This window comes from Falco naumanni, chromosome Z (assembly GCF_017639655.2).
Source record: "Falco naumanni isolate bFalNau1 chromosome Z, bFalNau1.pat, whole genome shotgun sequence".
Taxonomy (NCBI): Eukaryota; Metazoa; Chordata; class Aves; order Falconiformes; family Falconidae; genus Falco; species Falco naumanni.
The window spans coordinates 73,776,905-73,797,299 of record NC_054080.1 but is presented as its reverse complement, the minus strand read 5'-3'; the positions used below and the strand labels follow the sequence as shown (position 1 = coordinate 73,797,299).

The 20,395-nt window shown below is 41.9% G+C and overlaps 1 protein-coding gene across 2 annotated transcripts in view; it reads right to left on the bottom strand.

Annotated features, from left to right (window-relative positions):
- Positions 1–20,395, bottom strand: part of NPR3 (natriuretic peptide receptor 3) — a 46,746-nt gene that overhangs the window by 10,339 nt on the left and 16,012 nt on the right. For both annotated transcript variants that reach the window (XM_040579833.1, XM_040579834.1), the window contains exons 4-6: positions 7,859–7,994; positions 3,916–4,010; positions 1,100–1,235 (exon numbers count right to left, since the gene is read on the bottom strand). In XM_040579833.1, the coding sequence (XP_040435767.1) occupies positions 1,100–1,235; positions 3,916–4,010; positions 7,859–7,994 (367 nt within the window). The remainder of the gene's footprint in view (positions 1–1,099; positions 1,236–3,915; positions 4,011–7,858; positions 7,995–20,395) is intronic.

The following is a 20,395-nucleotide window of genomic DNA, read 5'->3' as shown; positions in this document are numbered from 1 at the left end:
CCAACAGCTCGTCAATTATTTTTTTTTTTCTGAACCCATGCTGTTTCAAGTTAAAGCCATATGGGCTTTGCCTTGCTCCAAATCTCAGCAGAGGCAGAGTAGGGGCACAGCGGCTGAACAGGAGCCCAAGTAGGGACTGTCACTCTGCAAAGTGCAGGGCAGCTGAAGAATCAATGCTATTTTCATGTGTGTATAGCCTACTCCCTTTTCCATGCCTACCTGGATTTGTGGGAAAGAACAGAGAAATATTAAGGAAATTAACCTGCTCCCTCCTCTTCATTTATCATTGACCCTTTAAAAAGATTCTGTCTGTACATCAGGATGTGTGGAAGTAAGAAGGTGCATAGCTACACCATGCTGAGCATAGAGGGTAGGGCCTGGAAACAGTCTACACACAGGTTTTTCAGGGATCAATGCATTACCAGGCTGCAGATACCTTTTCACTGCAGGACTAGCAATTTGTTTCCTCCAAAAATCTAAGACCCTTTGCCACTGAGGCACCACTATCTTCCTGCCTTTACCTCCTTGCAATGTTCTGCTCACTACAACACAGTCTGCAAAGTCAGTACACTGGAAAACAAGGGCACCTTCTCTGCAGAGGGCAGTCCCAGCCTTCTGGATGCACAAGTGTTGCCCCATTCAACTGACTTCACTTTTTCTCAGCCTGCTGGGCCCCTCACAATGCCTTCTCATAGCACTGAAAATCATTCTGCACTGGGAGAACACTGCTCCCATCAGCATTGACCTCCCCAGCTGCTAATTATCAATATGATCACTCTCTGTTTGAGGTTTCAGTTATATCCTTCTTTCTGGCTGGAAGAGATTTTACTTTTAGAACCCTGAAAAGTACTAAAGCCTTCAGGGCCCTGGGCTGTGCATCATGATTACTGTCACATTTAAGTTCAGGGAAGTGATTCAGACCACATACTACCCAGGGCTACCAGACCCTGACTTCTCAAACAGCCAGCAGAGAGAGACGGTCACGACGTCTCAGTTGCACAACTGTGCTAAGCAATATAATACGGCCTGTTACATTGCATCACCACATGGATTCCTCTCTCTGACAGGCTAGGCAGAAGCATTAAGTCACTAAACTTACATGATTTACACGGTGTATTATTTGTGTGCTCTGAAACTCGGCTTTCATCTAGTCGCAGCCTGCCGTGATTCCAAGGATATTTCACATTTGAACGAATTTCAAAACGGCCCTGCTTTCCGTAGTAGTCCCCAATCACCTATGTAAAAAAGAAAGAAATGAAAAGATTTTCCCATCAACTTCGGGAAGTAAAGCAAACAGGAGAGTGGCATCACTCACTTGGACTCCTGTGGCAGGATGCTGACTCACAGAGGACAGGGCTGAAGGGGTCTGTGGGAGGTTATGTAGTGCATGCCCTCCCCAGAGCAGGATCAGCTGAACAAAAGCATTCCTGACAGATGTTTATCTAACCTGTTCTTAAAAGCCTTCAAAGATGGAGACTTGACAGTTCCTGTAGGCAATTATTCTGGAATTTAGCTATCCTTCCTGTCAGTGGTTTTCCCTAATATGAAACTTAAATCTCCCTTGATGCAATTATCCATCACTACTTACCAAATTGCCAGTGGACACAGAGACTCTTCCTGTCTGAAATACCACTTTACATATTCACAGGCCCTTATCTGGTCTGCCCACAGGCTTGTCTTCTATACAAACCCAGTTCACACAAGTTTTTTTAATCCCCTAAATATCCTTCCTGCTCTCCCTGCACTTTCTTCAATCGCTCCATAGTGGGTTGAGTGTGTAGGACAGTCACTCAGCTAAGCGAAAGTTATCATTTTAAGCACCTTGTGTGCGGAGCCTCCCAACCACACACTCCAGGCTGGACTTCTCCATTTTGCAAGGATCTGAGGGTACTTGATCATATTCAGCTAAAATCTTCACACCTTCTGAAGAACCGACAGAGCCTGTCATTCTCCATGATGCATTTCTGCAGTTGTCGATATTTACACAGAAAGGGCCTTTCACACTTATTATTCTGGTAGCATGGACTGTTATTTCAGATCAATGCATCAAGATATTAGATTTAGAATTTCAGTCCTGTCCTCAGCAGTAAATGCAGGCTTTATTCAAGATAACATGTTTCATCTACTGCACAGTTTCAGGGCTAAATCGTGCTAACAGTAGCCACCCACTCATCTGAAAACAGTTCAAAAAAAACCTGTGTACAGCAATAAAGGCCAAATATCATGACACTGAAGTAGTCAGAAGCAATGGCAGAAGCACGTCAAAAGACATATTATTCCTACCATGGATAAAACCACATATTAAAACAATGGGTTTAGAATTCAAGCCACTGATACCCTGTTCAAATCTTTCACCTAAATTTCACTTTGAAAGGAAAGAGTTAAAAGATAACATTTCTCCTGGTTAGATACACAAAGACAGATCTCACACTAAATGAAGGAGATTAATTTCTCCCCCAGTTTAGCAGCTGGGAGGTACAGCCTTAGAGGACAGACTTTTTTTAACGTTTGTTCAAAAATAAAGGCAAACTCAGTAAACTGAAGAATGTAGAGAGAAAAAACCTCCAAGCCCATTTGCAGGCAGCAGGGTGTTCATTAAGAGATTGTTTAATTTATCAAACAGGAGTGGAAGAGTCCTGTGCCAGCAGGGCTTACTAAATATGAAAGCATGCAGAAAGGCCTAAGAACAAATAGCTACAAGTAGCAACCAAATGGATTCAGATGTAAAATATGTTAATTGCCTGTATATTTATATACATTATAAACAAAGCAGAGGGAAATTAAAATAAGCAGTATGTTAAAAGGAGAAATATAACATCAAAGAAATAAAAGACAACTTTCAATTGCAAGTGAAAGAGGGCTGGAAGGAAGAGTAGGAGAGGGGGACTAAATTGATAAACAAGATGAAAAGCTAATGGACTGAACAAACAGAAAAGATAACTTTGTTTGAACAACTTGTATCCCAAATAATTTGTACTCCCAGATTCAATTAGTGATGATTACTGCACACGTCCCCCCACTCCGGGAGTGTCTGCAGTTCACTGCTGTAGTTTTTCAGTCACTTACACGCTAAAACACACGAGACAGAGACATCCTCATGCTTTTAGAAAGGTTCCTTGAGTTTGTTGCTGTTGCAAAACTGGCAAGAACAATGAAAACTTCACTGGATTCAAATCCACACATAGAAATGTCCAGCTCAGATTCACTGATGCTTTATGTTTGAGCTTGATGAAATAGGGAAAACCAGCAGAGCTTAGACAGCAGCTTTACGCTGCAGCTGGAGTTAGGGCAATATATGTATTAATAAACTCAACCCTGTCATGCTATTCCCTATGTGCAGCTGGTGCTATTTCTCCTAGACTGTTTTCCACGGTCTGGCTGCTTCCACTCCTGCTGTGTCCAGTGGAATAATCCACATGGCTTATATGAAGCTGTCTGATTAAAATGTTTTTTAAACACTGAAAACAAGGCACTTAGGTCTTACAGCTTGATAAACAAAGTGAGGCAAGGTCCGCACTCCTGCCTGTGGTTAACCACAGGGTAAGACTGAAATACCTGTACTCACTGTGTTTACACATCAGGGTAACTTGTGCATCCCTGTTGCTGTAAGATTAATTTTTCTTCTTACCGAACAATGATTTATCATATTCAAAATTTATCAGTGCTTAGCTAGCTTGTGAGGTTTCACCCTCCAAATTTTAAAGGCTCTAGCATCATCAAAAAACCCTTAGAATAAATACTTCAAGATAGCTATTTTAGAGAAAGAATTTGGTCTCCAGGTTGATAAGATTAAGCAATGCCATTTTAATGTGTATATTAAATAAACGGTTGCCCACCAAGTAAACAGATAATACCGTGTTACATTACACTGGCTAATGCATCAGTGGCCAATTGCAGTGGTGTTTGTTTCCTTACCTCCTGTGTGCCTTCCTCCGGGTCGGTCATTCCAATCACAGAGAAATCCCCGTATCTGTCTCCATTGGCATCAATGGACACCTGGCCTGCAATGCCTAAAGAATGGCATGTGAGGAATTAGAAAATTAACTTACTTAAAACACTGAACCTTTCCAAGGAAAACAAGACAACAGCAGACAGGTTTCTACAGACCCATATGACAGGAAATCTCATCGATCTCCCAGCATTTTTGTTGGCATTCCAAAAGAAATTGTAATTTCAAATCAGTGTCTGCATTCCCAAATTCTTAACATTTCTCCTTTTTACATATCAAATGTGTGAAGATGTTTGGGGAATACACAACAAAAACCTAATCCAAAAGCCAGCATCCAAGAATAAAACACAAATATATTTAATGTGAATTATTTACAGAGAGCCTAACCCTGAAATATCTAATGATGCTTCAATAAGGAGAGACCAGCTGATGTGCTGCAGAGGACACAGGGGCAAAGCCCTGCACCCCACAGACTGATAGGGCTGGTGCAGCCATACAGCCAGTCCTGTGGTGTTTCCATAAGATGGGATACTGGAGGCTCATGGACAAGGGGCACCAGTGCACTACATATGCATTAAAGTCCTGCATAGATTTACATAGGATTAACTGCATAATATGGTGCTGTTCGGTTTACATTTTTAGATCCCCCAGTTCACTTCCTTCCTTTTCAAGATCTCAGAAGCTTTAGGGAAACTGGGAATCATAGACTTATAGGATAACTCAAGTTTTAAGGGGCTTCAGGAGATCTTGAATCCAACCACTCAGAGCAGGGTCAGCCAGGAGGTCAGGGTAGGAGGATGCTCAGGGTTTTATCTGGTCTTCAAAACCTCCAAGGATGGAAACTGCACAGCCTTGCTGGAGCAACCTCTTCCAACTGTAGCGGTAAATAAACACGTCCCTGTATTCAGTCTGAACCTTGTCTTTCAATGTATGGCCTTATGTACAAAGGATGTGGCTCTAACTTGTTGCATTGTAAGTCAAATGGGTTCTTTAAATCCATCAAACAATATCAATTAACTATGATGAAGAATTGTAAGACTTTGCCGATATGCTTTATCACTTCAGATATTCTCAGATGTGCTCCTCTACTGTCTGACACTAAACACAGCCATTTACACCAGTGCAAGCCAAACAGGCATCATTATACATCCATGTTACACCAACCACATGACTAGACCAGTTACAAAGCAGCAGAGAACCAGGTTCTCTGTAACAGTAAATCAGAAGAGAGGTGATACGCAGCCAGAGTATAAATTCCCCTCAACATACCTAATGACAGTAAACATGCAAGAGATTAACACACTTGCATTTAGCTTGTCTCTGTTCCCCTTTGGTGACGGCAGGAATCCTTAAATTTACTGTGATTTTCAAAACATGTAGTGGTCAACAGAAGCTTATTGTCAAGAATCTGTTTCAGTATAACAATACAGAAATCGAACAACTGCCAGTTTGATTACTGCAGGAAAGCAGAATGCTTTTCACCACTTCGCTGTGAAAGCTCTGGGAGAGGCGATCACAAAGGGCTACAACGTCTTTGCCTACATGGCAATTTGGATTCTGGATCTGACAGGAAGTGTTAATTGGAACAGACATCTTGACCTAAGAAAGCCAAAACTCAGGTTTTGGAAGTAGGTACTAAAATATGCTGAAACTCAGAATTCCTATAGGATTTTTTTTTTTTTTAATGGGAAAGACTAATTTTTAACTTTTCCATATGAATCAAAACAAAGAGTCTGAAATGTTGACATTTCCTGCAATGCTCTTCCTTAAGAACATACTTCGAAACTTCTGAAACAGCCTTATTGAAGAACTGTATGTGGATGAAAGTCAAAGGATTTTATCCAGACTTTCTTTTTGTTCTACTAAGTTAGATACATCCATACAGAAAGTTTTGCTACTTTTTCAGAGGACATGCCAATGGACAAAAACCACTCTCCACAAAATATGCCCTGCAGTCATACCAGGGTTTCTCTAATAACCCAAGCAATAAGCAATCCTTCGATCACCTCAGCCTTATCCTTTCCTAAGCACACGATGTCTGTGCAGTTGTGGCTTGTAAGCTGTAAATGCTGCAGGGAACGGCATCTACGTCCCCTTGGGAGTTCTGATGGGTCCCCTGTTCGGAGTAAGCTGTAATATGATGTGCCCAGGCAATTAGATATCTAGATGACAGCAGTTAAATTAATGTCATTAATGAAATCAGAGTTCTTATGGAGGCCTGCAAAAGTTTAAGTTAAATAAAAAGCTTCGGTCCTGCAGTAGAGCCTCGTGGGTGTATGCATGGACCACACTCTGATGCTGCATCCACTTCAGAGAAGAACTTGCAAGCAGAATAAAGGGATGTGATTTTCCTAAAAGGACTGGCTTGCAAGATGTCAAGTCCTTCAAGGCCTCTTTCAAAATCAGTCTTATCCTTGTAAATTATGTCCAGCAAAGTACTGCCACAGGGAGGAGATGTCTTATGACTTACATGGCATTTTGACCTTTTCAGCTGTGCCCTCATAGCTCAGCTTAACAGCTACATTTTCAGAATAGCTGTGACAGGTCAGCCAGCAACAACAAACTGGTTTTCACAAGTGGGGAAAAAGAACATTTTTTTCCTTCTGGCTGGTTTTACAAGAAAGGTGTGAGAATCAATGATGCAACCTGCATGAAGCACACTTGCCTGGGCACACCAGTTGGTGGCTTCCTGGAGCAGGGAATTAGGAGCAGAGAAAACACAGACAGGCTGTACTTAGGCATCTGTTCATAAACAGGATAATCAAACAGTGAGGCATCTTAACAGATGCCTCTGTTAAGACAGCATGTTTTGGGAAGCTGTGGATGTGAATGGAGGTTAGTGGGACATCAAGCACAATCTCGAGCTGGTGCAGGGCTTCTTATGGGATAACTGCAATCAGCATCATTTAATGCAACCCTGTGTTGCCTTAAGCTACCCTGGGGACCCTTTTGCCCTGTGTTTAGGTCACAGTCTGAGAACAGAAAAGAGGTGTGGAGCCACCATCCTTCCTGCCTTCCTCACTACATCCACTGTTTTAGAGCAGAGAAACTGACTACCAAGATTCTTCTTACGCATTCCAATTAATCACTTGCTTCTAATCCTGGGGAAATTATTCCTTCTCTTAAGCATTTCCATAGGAAATCTTGCCAATCCTACACCAAACGATTGGAGTACTGCAAGAGATGGATGGGAATATTAGACAGATGGAAATATTGTAAGAGACAACAGATGAATCAAATAATCCTTGGTTTCTTTATTATGAACCCTACCTGGCAAAAGCTTTTGCACCGCTTTGCATCAGCTGGGTGACATACAAGTGCCAGTTGGACTGTGGAATTGCAACCTACGAGACCAGGCACAGAAAAGCACAGAGCTGTTCAGCTGCTGCCTCTGAGATAACATGCACAACTCCTGAAAGGAGGCTGGGGGAAAATCCCTCCAGGGCCCAAAGGAGTCCCATCAAGAAATAAAAAAAAAAAAACCAAAACCAAAAAACCTGGCACCTGCTTGCTTCTATTCATTCCCAGGCTTTTAAGATAAAAAAGTCAAATGGAAAAAATGAGGCTATCTCAGAGCTAATAGATGCACGAGTAAAGCAAGCAGCTGTAATCTTTTCAAAAACAAAGCAGGAGCCTGAGAAAATTATTGGTATTTCTTTACAGCATCAGTGAGGGTCATTAAATTGTTAGGAGTTTTTTGAGCTGAGTAAGACCTTAAGGGTTGGTGCAAAAATAAGTCAGACTGGTGAGGTATGTAAGCCAGCCTTAAAGATGTATATGGTTTCATATGGTTATTTCCCTCACATTTAAGAGTGGAATAGGCATGGGTCCTCTTACTCTGCACACAACACCACCACAAGACCTTAATCTTTTTGACTCTCATAGCTAGAATTCCTTATTGACTCTTACCTTCGTATGTTCTGTTTCGTGTTTGCTGAACAATTTTTTCCCCATCTTTCTTACTGAAACCAAACTTCAGGACTTCCTGTAAAGCTAGAGCATAAAGAAGAATAGCATCATGGAATCCTTCCACAAACATGTTCACCTAAAAAAAAAAAAAAGAATGGCAATTGATACATGAAAAACTTTTTGTCCCTATGGAATCAGTTAACTAGAGCGAATCTCCAAATTAACTGAAATTATTAATTTGAGGGTTATTTTCTCAACTGCTGGAACACAAAGGAATGTATCTCAAAAAAAACTCCAGGGAAAAATGGCAACTTTTGACCCATTTTTAAAAACTGTTAACCACTCTTTGGTACTCTGAACATTCAAATCACACTTCAATGTTGTGTCTGAATAGCTCTGCAGATAGGGGAGAAATCTGCAGACCCAGTTCCCATGCCTAGAAGCACAAATTCTGCAGCTGACCACGTGACATTCTGTAAGGTGCTGAGCACTCTCATCCCACAGAACCAAGTATGTCCTCCTCCCCCTGTGCAGAGGACTTAGCACCTCTCAGGACTGGGAGGTATGTTCTCCCATGATTTTTTTTGGAGAGCGCAACCGGTGTATTTGCTTGTTTAATGATTACCACTTCCATTTCTGGCCCTTGTTCAGCTGAGCATCTCTCCACTAGCAAATGAGCAATGGAGGAAACTACTTACCCTCTACAGTAATGTGTTCTCTGGAACTGCCAGGAGAACAGTTTCCTGTCCTTTATAGTTTTTTTTCAGTTAAGTGACATGAAATGAATGAAATGTTGGTTTCTAACCCTAATATTAAAGTAGACTGCTGCCAGCCAGCTCTGCCTCCCACTAGTCTGTGTTGGCAACCTACAGCCTTTGGTCTGCATCACTGTGAGTAACAATAGTTAAAGGCAGAATGCTGCAGAAACATTACAGGTTTGTTCACAGGAGCCTGGTGTGCTTCAGTGATGAAGTAATTATTTTAAGAGCCGAGATCAGATGGAGACCCATCAGCAGAAGCAGACAAACACGGCTTAAGCAGCACAGGTATTCCTCTCCTGTAAGCAGCAACTCTTATCTCAGTAGTGCAATGCACCCTGGCTTGATGCACAATAATTCACAACTAATTATCTTTTCAGCTGCAAGAAATATGTTCCTATTCGCTCAGTTTCACTACAATGCAAAAGCTCCTGACATCCTAGCGAAGCATAATCAACAGTTAATGGGGTCTCTTATTGTCATTTCCAGTGAACAACCCACCTCTACAAATATTCTCCTGGATAGAAACATCTAGCTTATCTTCCACTTCAGTGTATCTAAACAATTTAAAATGTTGGTAAATAAAGTGCTACTCAACTCTCGCAGTTTTAGCTGGACATTAAAAATGTTAAAAGATGGAAACATGTAGCCAGTTAAGTAAATAGCTGCTCCATAGATAGAAAGTGTTACATCAACTGTCTAAGCTGAACTAACCAAGCCCCTGGTAATGTAATTACATGCAAGACATTCCTTTACTCTTAAACCAGTTGCCAAGTGAGGAGATATACAGAATTATTTACTGATAATAGAAAAATTTACATTGCTCTGACATTTAAAATTGACCTTTTAGATAACTCCAATCTATGTTTCATTAAGAAAACGCACCACCAGTTTAGAGGAGGCGCCCACAGTGCTACAGAAGGAACAGAACAGCTCAGCTCAGCCTGACAGCCAAAGACTAAAAGGCAGCTGCAGTTATTTTGACCTAAGGAGAAAGCATGAAAGAAGAGGTGAAAGTCAGGCTTTTGGTAGAGTAACAAGAGCCGATGGACAGAGTGCACACTAGGACAAGCTTTGCTAGTGGGGGTTTAATTTTTCAGAACTGAAAAAAAAAATCCCAAACCAAGAAACCACAAAGCTCAACAACTGCTTTACGTGCCAGTGTTGGAGTCCAAGTGGCCTGTGGATGATCAAACATGGGCTTTCTTGATGTGACACTCATTCTCTCGGGAGAGAAATGAGTCTCTCTACTTGCTTCACCTCCCTGCAGGCTGATTTACAGCTTGTGGCTGGCACTCATTTCAAGAAAAGCTATTTGTCACTTCCTTTGTCCATGGCAGAGACCTCTCAGAGTAACACAGAACCTTCAATATCCATTTTGTCATCTAATATGCTCAATCTGAAATCGACCCATGCCACCAGCCTGAAAACCCTCCTGGCAGACACTGCAATTTGCCAGATAAGCCCTTTCAAAGCTCACTTGGCACTCTGGGAGGTTACTGGCAGAGCCCCTTGCCTTGACTCTTTACTAAAAGCCCTGACGTTATGTATGAAAAATCCCATTAGAAAATCACCAGATCATCTGTGCCACCTCTTTTTATCTTACGTTGTCAAGGAAGGTGAAAGTGCTGGTAATTTATACAACTTCCTATCTTTTCCTAAAAGAGTAATATTTATTGTTTGCAGGTGAGACTGCACCTACACTCCCAAGTCAAATCCTATGTTGGGCACACCATCTGCTTTTCACATTATTCCAGGAACATGCCCAAGCACCAGTTCTTGAAAAGGGATACAAGATGCCGTAAAGTTTTCCTGCATATCATCTTGCCCAATCATTTAGAAGTTGCCATGATCCTACACTGAGAATGGGCTGCACGATGGGTAAGACTGCTCTAACCTAAAAAGGAGAAAACATCAGAGATGGGAGGAATATTACAAAGCAAAGTAATGGCTGCAAACAATGTTGAAAGGATTGCTCTTTCTTTATTCCATTTTCCACCTGTCCAAAGCTCACTCAGGCTCATTTTGCAGCCCTGTTGCCTGCAACTGTGCACAACAGATCCTCTGAGTAAAAAAGACTGGAAAATTTGTTCTGTCTGATACCACTCCTGACTTATTAGAACAGTGTCCCCAAGCCACACAGTCCCAGGACTTCCTTTCTGGACAACATTAATGCTGTTAATTATATTATATCTCATGTACCTCGTGTGTTAGAAGGAATTTCTTTCTTCTTCTTTTTTTATTAATTTAACATAGCTTCTGTTTTACATTCAGTCCTATCAGAAATGATGAAACAGACCGACACCAAATTTTCTGCAACAATTTTTACACTTTTAGGCCTGTGTTTATTTGAATTTTAGAATACCTGATAGTAAGAATAAATAATACTTACCAAAAAACCCCATACTTCCTTTGCTGTAGGAAAAAGGTTACAAAGGGCTAGAAGAAGTGTATGTTCCATGAATGTTTCAGACAGGAATGAGAATAAATGTGAAGATATCTTCACAAGTTGCTTGAAGGTCTCCATGGTAATTTATAATGTGTGGTTTAGACACATTCTTGTAGGTAATGAAGTTATTTTACTTGGGCTCTAACAAAAAGCAGAATTTCTTCATTACAGTATTTTTTATTTTGATTTATGCTGGGTTTTTTTTTTAATTACAGCTGCAAGCTGAGCTCCAAATGCTGTGATCATATTTGCACGTCAGTCTACTAAAATGTTCTGGTCCCTGACCCTGTACTGCTCAGCAGAGCCACTCCTCAATTTATGTCATCAGTAACGCGAGCGGCAGCAGAGAAGCTGCCAGGTTTGCTGAATATCTTCGGAGGATGCAATACAAATACGTGGAAACCTCCCTGTTGAGATACCTTCCGTATTTCTTTCACATCCCATTCAAGCTACCATGTAACTAAAAAGTGTGTAAGCTAACTGCACAGCTGGATGAGATAAGCATATACTTTTACGCCTTTTATTTTCCTACCTTTCTACTCCAATTAACCATCTGCCATCAGAAAAAGAACCCTCTCCAGGGAAATCACATGAATAAATTTTACACAGTTCACAGTTACAGTTCCCTAAGCAGCTATAGTGTGACCACACTATTCACATATACCAAGGTGTTAACAGCATACACAGCAATGCAAAACACTACCGACATGGAAGACAGCCAAGCTACAGCTATGTAGGACCCATAATTTTCCATATCCTGCCCACTGACTGTTAAGTAAACTTATTCTCTTCCATCTGGAACTGCCCAGCTCTGAATCACAGCAATTACAGCAATTCATACCACTTCAGCGCTAGGTGGGGAGGATCATCATCACATTTTCTTTACGGCAAAGGCAAACAGCTGACATCCCCCACACGTGGTCTCTGCACCTACTTCCCGGTACATCTGTAGTGATTTTCAGGTTGTCAAACTACACTCCTAGCCAAAATCAGTGAGGATCCTGGGGGTTTCCATAGCGCGTACCCAGATTCTTTGCAAAAATCTTACCAATTTACACACTTGATGTGATGCTCAGGTGAGCGAACGCACACTGAAAGTCCACTGATATTTCATCCTCTTTCAGATTAGTCCATGGAGTTTAAACTTTGAGCAATCAAGCGTGGAACTTTGATACATGAAATACATGAGGCACATCTAACCTCAGGACTGAATACTGTAAATGTACCCTCATGAATTTTAGTGATACTATGTTATACTGTAAAACTGTAACATGACACAGTAAAAATATGGCAACAAAGTCCTAATATAGCAACTATTATCTCAAATATATAATTATATGTGCTTTGATGTACTTCAAAACCAATCTCATGCCAAGTTGGTTCACCTACTTCATGACCATGGACTGCTCCAACACAGCAACACATCTTGCAGTTTAGGTAGATGTTTTCCCACTACCTCATACTGTTGCAATGTATCTCAATAAACCAGCCTTTTTCAAAGTTGTTGTAATTTAACTGTCAGTTCCCTCTTTTTAATCCTTGTTCACGAAGCCAATTATAATTACGGTGCTTCCTTTATGCACTTTTCCAAGAAACCCTGACGTAGCTAACTTTTTAACATGCATTTCTTGACATTTTTCTTTGGTTGTCTTCTGGCAATTCACTCACTACCCAGCAATATACTCCTCACTTAATTTTGGAGCAGGGACTTTTCCTTCTGATGCCATTTGCTGATCTTACATGGTCCCATTCAGGACATTGTCACTGCTGATGCCATTGTTACAAGTACTCCTTTATGTTCCTAGGTGCCCAGGGGCCCCCAGCAGTTCCTTGATGAGTTGCTATACCTTTGCTCTGAGCTGCACAAATTCAGAACAAGGTGCTCATGTTCCCCATACAGTAGATGATAAGACAGACACAACTGGTTTTGTTTTAAATATCTCTTTTTTAAAGGAAAAATATGATTGTTAGAAACTGATTTTATGTTAAATGTTTAGTTTGCATAAACTCAGTGAGAAGCTCTGGATGAAAGTGAAATGTTGTCCTGAGAATGTGAAGCTGTGGGAAGAGTATCCTTACAACTGAGCATTATTATTATTACCTGTGAATAAATGAGGTGCATTTCAAACCAGTAATGCTGTGTCCAGTTTCAGCTTTGCAGTAATTTATTAGACTTACTGCCATAACACTACCACATATCATTCTCCATGTTACCATCCTAACAGGATTATCACAGCTCTCATTAACTTGCACCTACGGATAACAGCTACTCCCATGCATCGGGATTAGGATTTCAAGAATTCCCAACTATGAGAAATGCAAAGCCACCGGATTCACCCACAGCCAGCTGTCATGAACAGTATGTCTCAGGGTGCCTGCAGACATGGATACATGATCCACATCACTGTGAAACCAGCCTCGCAACAGGAAAGGAGGATAAAGCCGTAAAACAGTTAAAGCTGTATGTTTAGATGCCCAACACTAAAAACACAGCCTGTTCACTTGGGCAGCCGGGCTGCTTCCCTAATGGAGTTGAACCTTAGTGGTTCAAAGAAACAGGAAGGGAAAAATAACAGAAACACATGCCTTCTCCAGAGAAGCCCATTTCCTCAATATTTAATTCACAACTGAGAAAGAACATATGGTGTTACGGCAAATTCTGGGCAATGCAGCTGTACCCAAGGACAGCCTCACACTGTATTCACTGGTATCAACTCTCTGTAAAAACATAAATACATAAGCTGGCACCCGCTCAAGAACACAGGAGACCAGAACTCAGGAGCTGGTTTTCTAGGTGACAGATAACTATCCCAATTCTCATGTGTTATTTGGGGCTGGAACCCACATCTCTCTCTAGAAAAGAGGATGAGCATTTCCCAGTGTAAGGAGATGTCACGTAACAATAAAACCTTGTGCAGATTGAAGAGATTTATTCAAATACCACTGCATCAATTTCATCTTTCGCAGGGAGACAGTGTGTATGTGGAAATCCATACAAGAGTTTTCTTATAGAGGAACATGTGACGTTATTACGTAAATTCTGCAAACGGAGGCTTATAATGAGGCTTTAAAATTACAGCTTAAAAATTCAGCGCTGCAGTTGAACAAGACCTCACTTACTTTAATTTTAAAGGAGTTTTTTTTCCAACAAGGCTGCCTGTTTGTGTTCATCTCCTCACCAGTATTTATTGGTACAGCAGTAATGCTGAGTGCAGAGGAGATGGAGATGTGTGCCTCCACCTAAGCACTCTGCACACCAAGCAATGTGGCCTCAGCATGAGACTTTGCAATTGAAATGCAGTTTGAGAGAGAAGGTGTAGGTAGGAAAACCAAGGTGAAGATTACATCTGGGCAGCAAGCAGGCATCACAGCACAGCAGCTGCCCACCTCCATCACAAAAGAGCCTGCAAGCACCATTTGAGAGATAAGACTAAAATCCCACCTCTACTGCACTTTTTTCAATTTGGACACAAAGATGCTCTGTCACCACTATGACCTTTTCCTTCAGGGTGAGACCGTGCCTTTGCCTACCTGCTCTGTTCTGCCATGCATCTGACCAGTTCATACAGGAGCTGATATGCACCCTGGACACTCCAAACCATGGCTACCCTTGCTCTACCTGGACAAGAGGATGCTTACTCCAACAGGACTGAAATATTGCCAGTGACAAACTTCCGTCCACTTTGAAACCAGCTGTGGACCAGAAGCCAGCCCTTTGTTCCACAAGCAGGTCTGCTGAAATACAAGAAATTAACAAAAAGAAAAGAAAGGTAAATTAACAAGCAACATCTGGGATTTACTTAAGAAAGACTGCCAATTTCAGGGGCTTAAGGAATTTTGTCAGTGAAGGTTATTTTCTTCCTAGGGAAAGAAAACTAACCACAAAGACAGCTCCTTTGCTCTTGCTTCTTGTCCTCATTCTTCATGTCTCTCTTCCTTGTTTTTCTTAATACTGCATTCTCGAAAAACTAGTAGATTTACTCAGTGTCATCCGGATGGGGCAGCCACAAGTTTTTCTTTTGTCTCAAGGGTGAATTGAAGCAGAAGCCTGTTCAGTCCCAGGCTGCAGGGATGCTGCGCTGTGAAATGCCAGCTAAAACGTAACAACGCACAGCAAGAACTGAGATGCAAGGGCACGGAGGAACCCTCCCACCCCACTGTCTGTGAAAGCCCTCATTCTTTGTTTGTTTATTGCTTGCAACACTCTTCTATGATTATCTAGAAAACAGCTTTAAACCCCTAGTGCCTGCTGCCAGCAGGCCAGGCAGAAAACTTCCAAGATATAGCCAAAACTTGCTCCTTCCATTAAACACACACAGAGGAATCGCCACCTCAGCAGATTTAGAGCCTTACCCACAATCAGTTCACATCAAGTGGCTCATACTGTCGCTGATCTGCATGAACTTTGGACCAAATCCACGACCTGACAGCACTGGGTCTCAGCCCCACCCCCCCCCTCCCGCGGAGACCTCCAACAGCGCAGCCAAAGCAAGAGGGGGATGAGCTGAAAACTGCCCTGCTCCGGGAACGGGGACCACCTCTGGAACCGCATTCTCCCCCTGCAAACCTGTGTGGGATTTATTCCTGTCTCTATCCAATGCACTCACTGATTCCTTCTGCAAGTTGGCACCAGCCATTTTGTGGTTTTGATTCCAGCATTACGTTTTAATACTGGTCTCAAACGAGTGTAATCAATGTAGTTAAGAAGCAGCGCTGTTTTGTGCCAGAAGCGAACTACCTACAGAACAATTATTTAGAGGAATTTTTCCTTTATGTATACTTTACACAAATACTATTCACCTACGTAATTCAGCTCTGAAGGGCTCCAGGCCACCTATCAAGGAAAAGGACAGAATCAGAGAACACATCAATGAGCCTCTGCAGTTAAGATGAAGTCCACCTCCCCATGCTCATAAGACATCTCTAACTCCAGAAAAACGACCAGTGCAAAGGATTTCTGCCACACGGCACTATATTACCACTGCTTGAATACTGCAAGGATCTTAACTGTAAAAGGTACAGCTGTCATTTAAAAACTAACCATTCTATTTTTTTAGTATTTCCTGCCTTCTACCAAAATATGTGGTCATTCATGTGATGAGTTACAAACCTATGTTCAGAAATCATATTTCTCGTCACACTGGCGAAGCACAAGAGATCATAAAGAAGTTAGTATTTTCAGCTGAAAATACACAGTAATTAAAACATGCTTGTTTAAAATGTGTTTTTCTAAGGACCCCATTGGTAGTCTGATGATAAACTGTTACACAGTTGTAATTTTAAGTTAGCATTATGCAACCGTCAGGACATTTTAATTGCAGATAAACACTTAGTAACAACAAAAAAACAAAAAAACCGCAGGTCCTTTCATTAGATAGTAAGTTTTAAATGTCAGTGAGCAAGTTTGTTTTTCAAGCAGGAAGAAACTCCTGTTTTCAGGATGACAAAGTCACTCATCTGAAAAAATCAGTTCCACTCGCTAAAATAAGCTAACTCGTTTAAATAAATGCACGGATAGGACAAACAGGAAGGACATTTTTTGTTAAATGTTTATACTTCTACAATGTGCAATTGTTTTTGGTTCTGGATTTCTAACATTATCACCAAACCACAAATATAATGGAAATTATTTATTTTCTATACTAAAAACTCTCAACATCACACCAGTTCTCAAGCAGAACTCAGAGAAAAATCACTATGTCACTGTGGAGAAAACTCACACGTTCAAACTGAATTTACCTGTGTTACACCAGCTGGTAAGTAAACGAGGGTGGGCTGGCGAAATCTTCAATGGGGTAAAAAGCCATCTGATGAAAGGACCACCTGATCTGTGCTTTGCAGCAGGTTAGCAAAGGCTACCCAGCGGAGCTTTTGCTTTAAATAGTCCTAAGGGCTGGATAAACACGGATGATTTCGGCATAGCCAAAAGAGGTGCTTAGCTCAAAAGTATGCTCGGAGCTGGATGAGTCATCTAAGCTCCTTATTCAGTACCAGGCAAAAATTAGGCACACAAAACCAGGATTCATAAGCACCAGCACCCCGCCTCACCCTTGCCAGCAAAGGAGGTGGAGAATGAGGGATAAATGTGACTATCTCACACAGGCAGGTAAAGAACTGCCGACTGTATGGGAGATGCAGTCAAGTCTTTACAAAAACCTCACAGTGAGCCAGTCCTTTCAAATCCCCTGCCCCTTTCATCTAAATGCCCCAGGGCTATGACTGCTGTGCTAGCATGAGAGAACTTCAGGATCAAATCCCTGCTTTCAGGGAATCTGAACTCCACCCTCCCCTGCCCTGTTTGCAGGGCACCCCGAGGTGCATGCTGAAACCCAGGTGCTGGGGGAGAGGGATGACCTGCCAACACCTAGGGTACCTCTGGGCTGGGAGTAAATCGTTTGCCAGAAGAGCCCAAATGATCCTTTGCACTAAATACCAGGGTAAATGGGCATATGAACTTGTAAACCTTAATGGCATGGAACTAATGCAAACCCTCAGGCTGCTATTTATCATGCTTTCATTCAAAATAATTTAAAAATTAATGGCTTGCGTTTGTAATTTTCTTTTGGCTACTGGACTTCAGATGAAAGGTGTTCAGCTGGCTGATAACCGTCCCTTCACTGGCATACCAGTGAGGATCCCACTGGCATGGGAAAGGAGAAGCATAGCAGCTCTCTTGGAAGATACTTCTGTGTACCTGTCAGCAGGCAGTAATGTTCCAGCTACACACTTGGAATGCATCCTCCCACCCTCCAGCATCAGCATGGTAGTAAATGCCTCAAAATCTGAGGATTCAGAGCCCTTTCAAAAGGCTAAAACCTCACTTTCAGCTTTTTGCTTCTTCATTGACTGTTCCCTGAGATCCTGCTTGATTTTGCTTTCTAAAGTATTTTGTAGTCCACAGTCTGGTGGGCTAACTGAACACATTGTACAAACATGTGTCCCACCAAATGTAAATGTCCTCCTGCCTACTGAATGTCGCCTTGTTCCTGACCCAACAAAGGGGTGCCCGGAGCTTCTCACCTACCCTCCTCCCATTGTCCCATGCCCCTTTCTCATGCCCCTCTTATTCATTTGCTCTGGGACAGAGACAGTCCTTGTCTTTTCAATCTGTCTTGATATATTAGTTCTTCCTAGAATGGACTAAGCCTTTTGATTTTTGCCTCAGGGTTCTCTTCCTGATGAAAAAAGTATCTATATAGAGGGAAGGAAAGTTGGGAGTATCTTCCTGTAGGTTTCTACGGCTCCTTGAGTGCGCAAGATCACCACTACCTTTACTCACGCAGCTCGTCCTCACAGGCCACCTACGTTAACCCCCCTGCATTAGAGGAACTGCTAAAGAAAAGAAAAAATATCCACTGAAAAGAAATCAGAGCAGGCAGTGTGGCACAGATCTTCTCTCACAGCCCCAGTGGAGCACATCCAAGCCCTTGCTGCCTGCCTTTGCTCTGCCAACACTCAAACACCTGGGTGACCTGACCCACCGACAGGGCTGGCGTGCCCTCCTGTTAAAAAGATTTGTCCCGCTGGAGAGTCTTTCTCAGAGCTATGTGCAGGTTGCTTAACCTCCCAGCACTCAGCTCTCAGAAACGGATGTGCTGACATACCAGGAAATCACAGGATCGAGGTGCTGCTGATTGCCATCTGTACTGTTCTGTCAGGAAGAGTAGTCACCTGAATGTCATAAAGTTAGACCTTGCCTTGCTATCATTCAGGATTGCTTGCCATGTATCCACAGCTCAAAATGAGTACAGGAAAGCTTCCCTGAACCAGCTCAGCGCAGGATCTGCCCCTGTGGAGTCAACATCTCTTCTGCCCTGGAGCTCTCAAACAAGGAATACGCGTTTCTGGCCTTGAAAAACTGTCCTTCCTTTATGCCCCTAAAGAAAACAAAACATCTCCTTCCCCCAAACCCCTGCCACCCTCCTCATCAAACCCTCCAATGAGACGCTGTTTGGCTCAGCCACATTTCAAACACTGAACTCTTCACCCATAAATAAAATAAAACTGTAAATAAATAAATAAATAAAATAAAACCTATGTTACAAGGCTCCTGGCACAGGTGAACCCTCCACAGCACCCGCAGTGCTGACGCCGGAGCACTCCACCAGCCATCTGGCAAGCACACCACTCCCACGAGAGAACAGCTTCCAGCTGCTCACCCAGGGTCCTGCTGCTGGCTGCAATGGCATCCTGACACGGGACAGGCTCACCCAAACCTCCTGCTCCATGACTTACTGACCTGAGGGGGTTTTCCAGCTAAAAATGAAACTTTCAACTGAACGCTATTTTCATAAGCTACCCAGGGAACGAGGCTTGTAGAAGAAGGTGTTAGCTGCTAGAAAGTCAGTTAGCAAAGGTCTTTCATTTTTAAAGTGTCATTTGGTGCAGAATGAGATATATATGGTGTTTCCTTGCCTTCATTCAAACACCTCAGAGCCAAATCTGAGGACCATTTAATAATAGTATTAAAAATCCCATCAATTTACATAAAAACAATACCTCAATGGGACAAATTAGTTTTTGGATCATTAGGAATGCACATGGTATGGAGAGGCATTAAACCCAGAAACAGATTATGAACTTTGCTGGAAGACACATTTTTCACACTTTTATTAGTGGAAAATAATGTGTATTTCTAGCAAGGAGCTGAAAGGCAGAGTGCCTTGCCCATAAATGTCTGAGTGTCTGTTTAGTAAAGTGGAATGTGAACATCTGTGAAACTCAAGAGAAAACATGGGGCTGTGGAAAATATACAACATATATATGAAGATCAGCTCGAAACTTTTACACTTCCAAAGAGTTCAGGTGTTACTATTTTCGGATATACCTACTGTTTTATACTATCTCCTGCGTGGTTTAAGACAGCTTCAAAAATATGCTTAGACACACTAGAAAAACTAAACAGAAATCCAATGGAAGACAGAATAATAATTTCTTTCTTTTACTGTCTTTTACAACATCTGATAATGGCAAATAACACACTATTATGCTGTAGTTTTGACTAAGATCCCAATGTGGAAGACACTAGTCTTTCGTATCACTAAGAAAGCATTACCTTCAGCAAAAAAAAAGTGTCTGTTGTATTTACTGAATTTAGCAGTCCAGGGTTCAATGCTGCTCTTACAGAAATTGAAGAAACTCTCATTAACTCCAAGGGGTGAAGGGCTGGTCATGAAAATCCTAAATAAGTTTTACTAATACAATTCATCTTGTTAATAAACTGGCATGTGAACCCATTTTTTCCAGCTGCTGAAAGCAGTTTGTGGTTTGCTTTTATTCTTTTGAACACAATTAGCAAAGCACTCCAGCAGCTGAATAGACCTATTCATT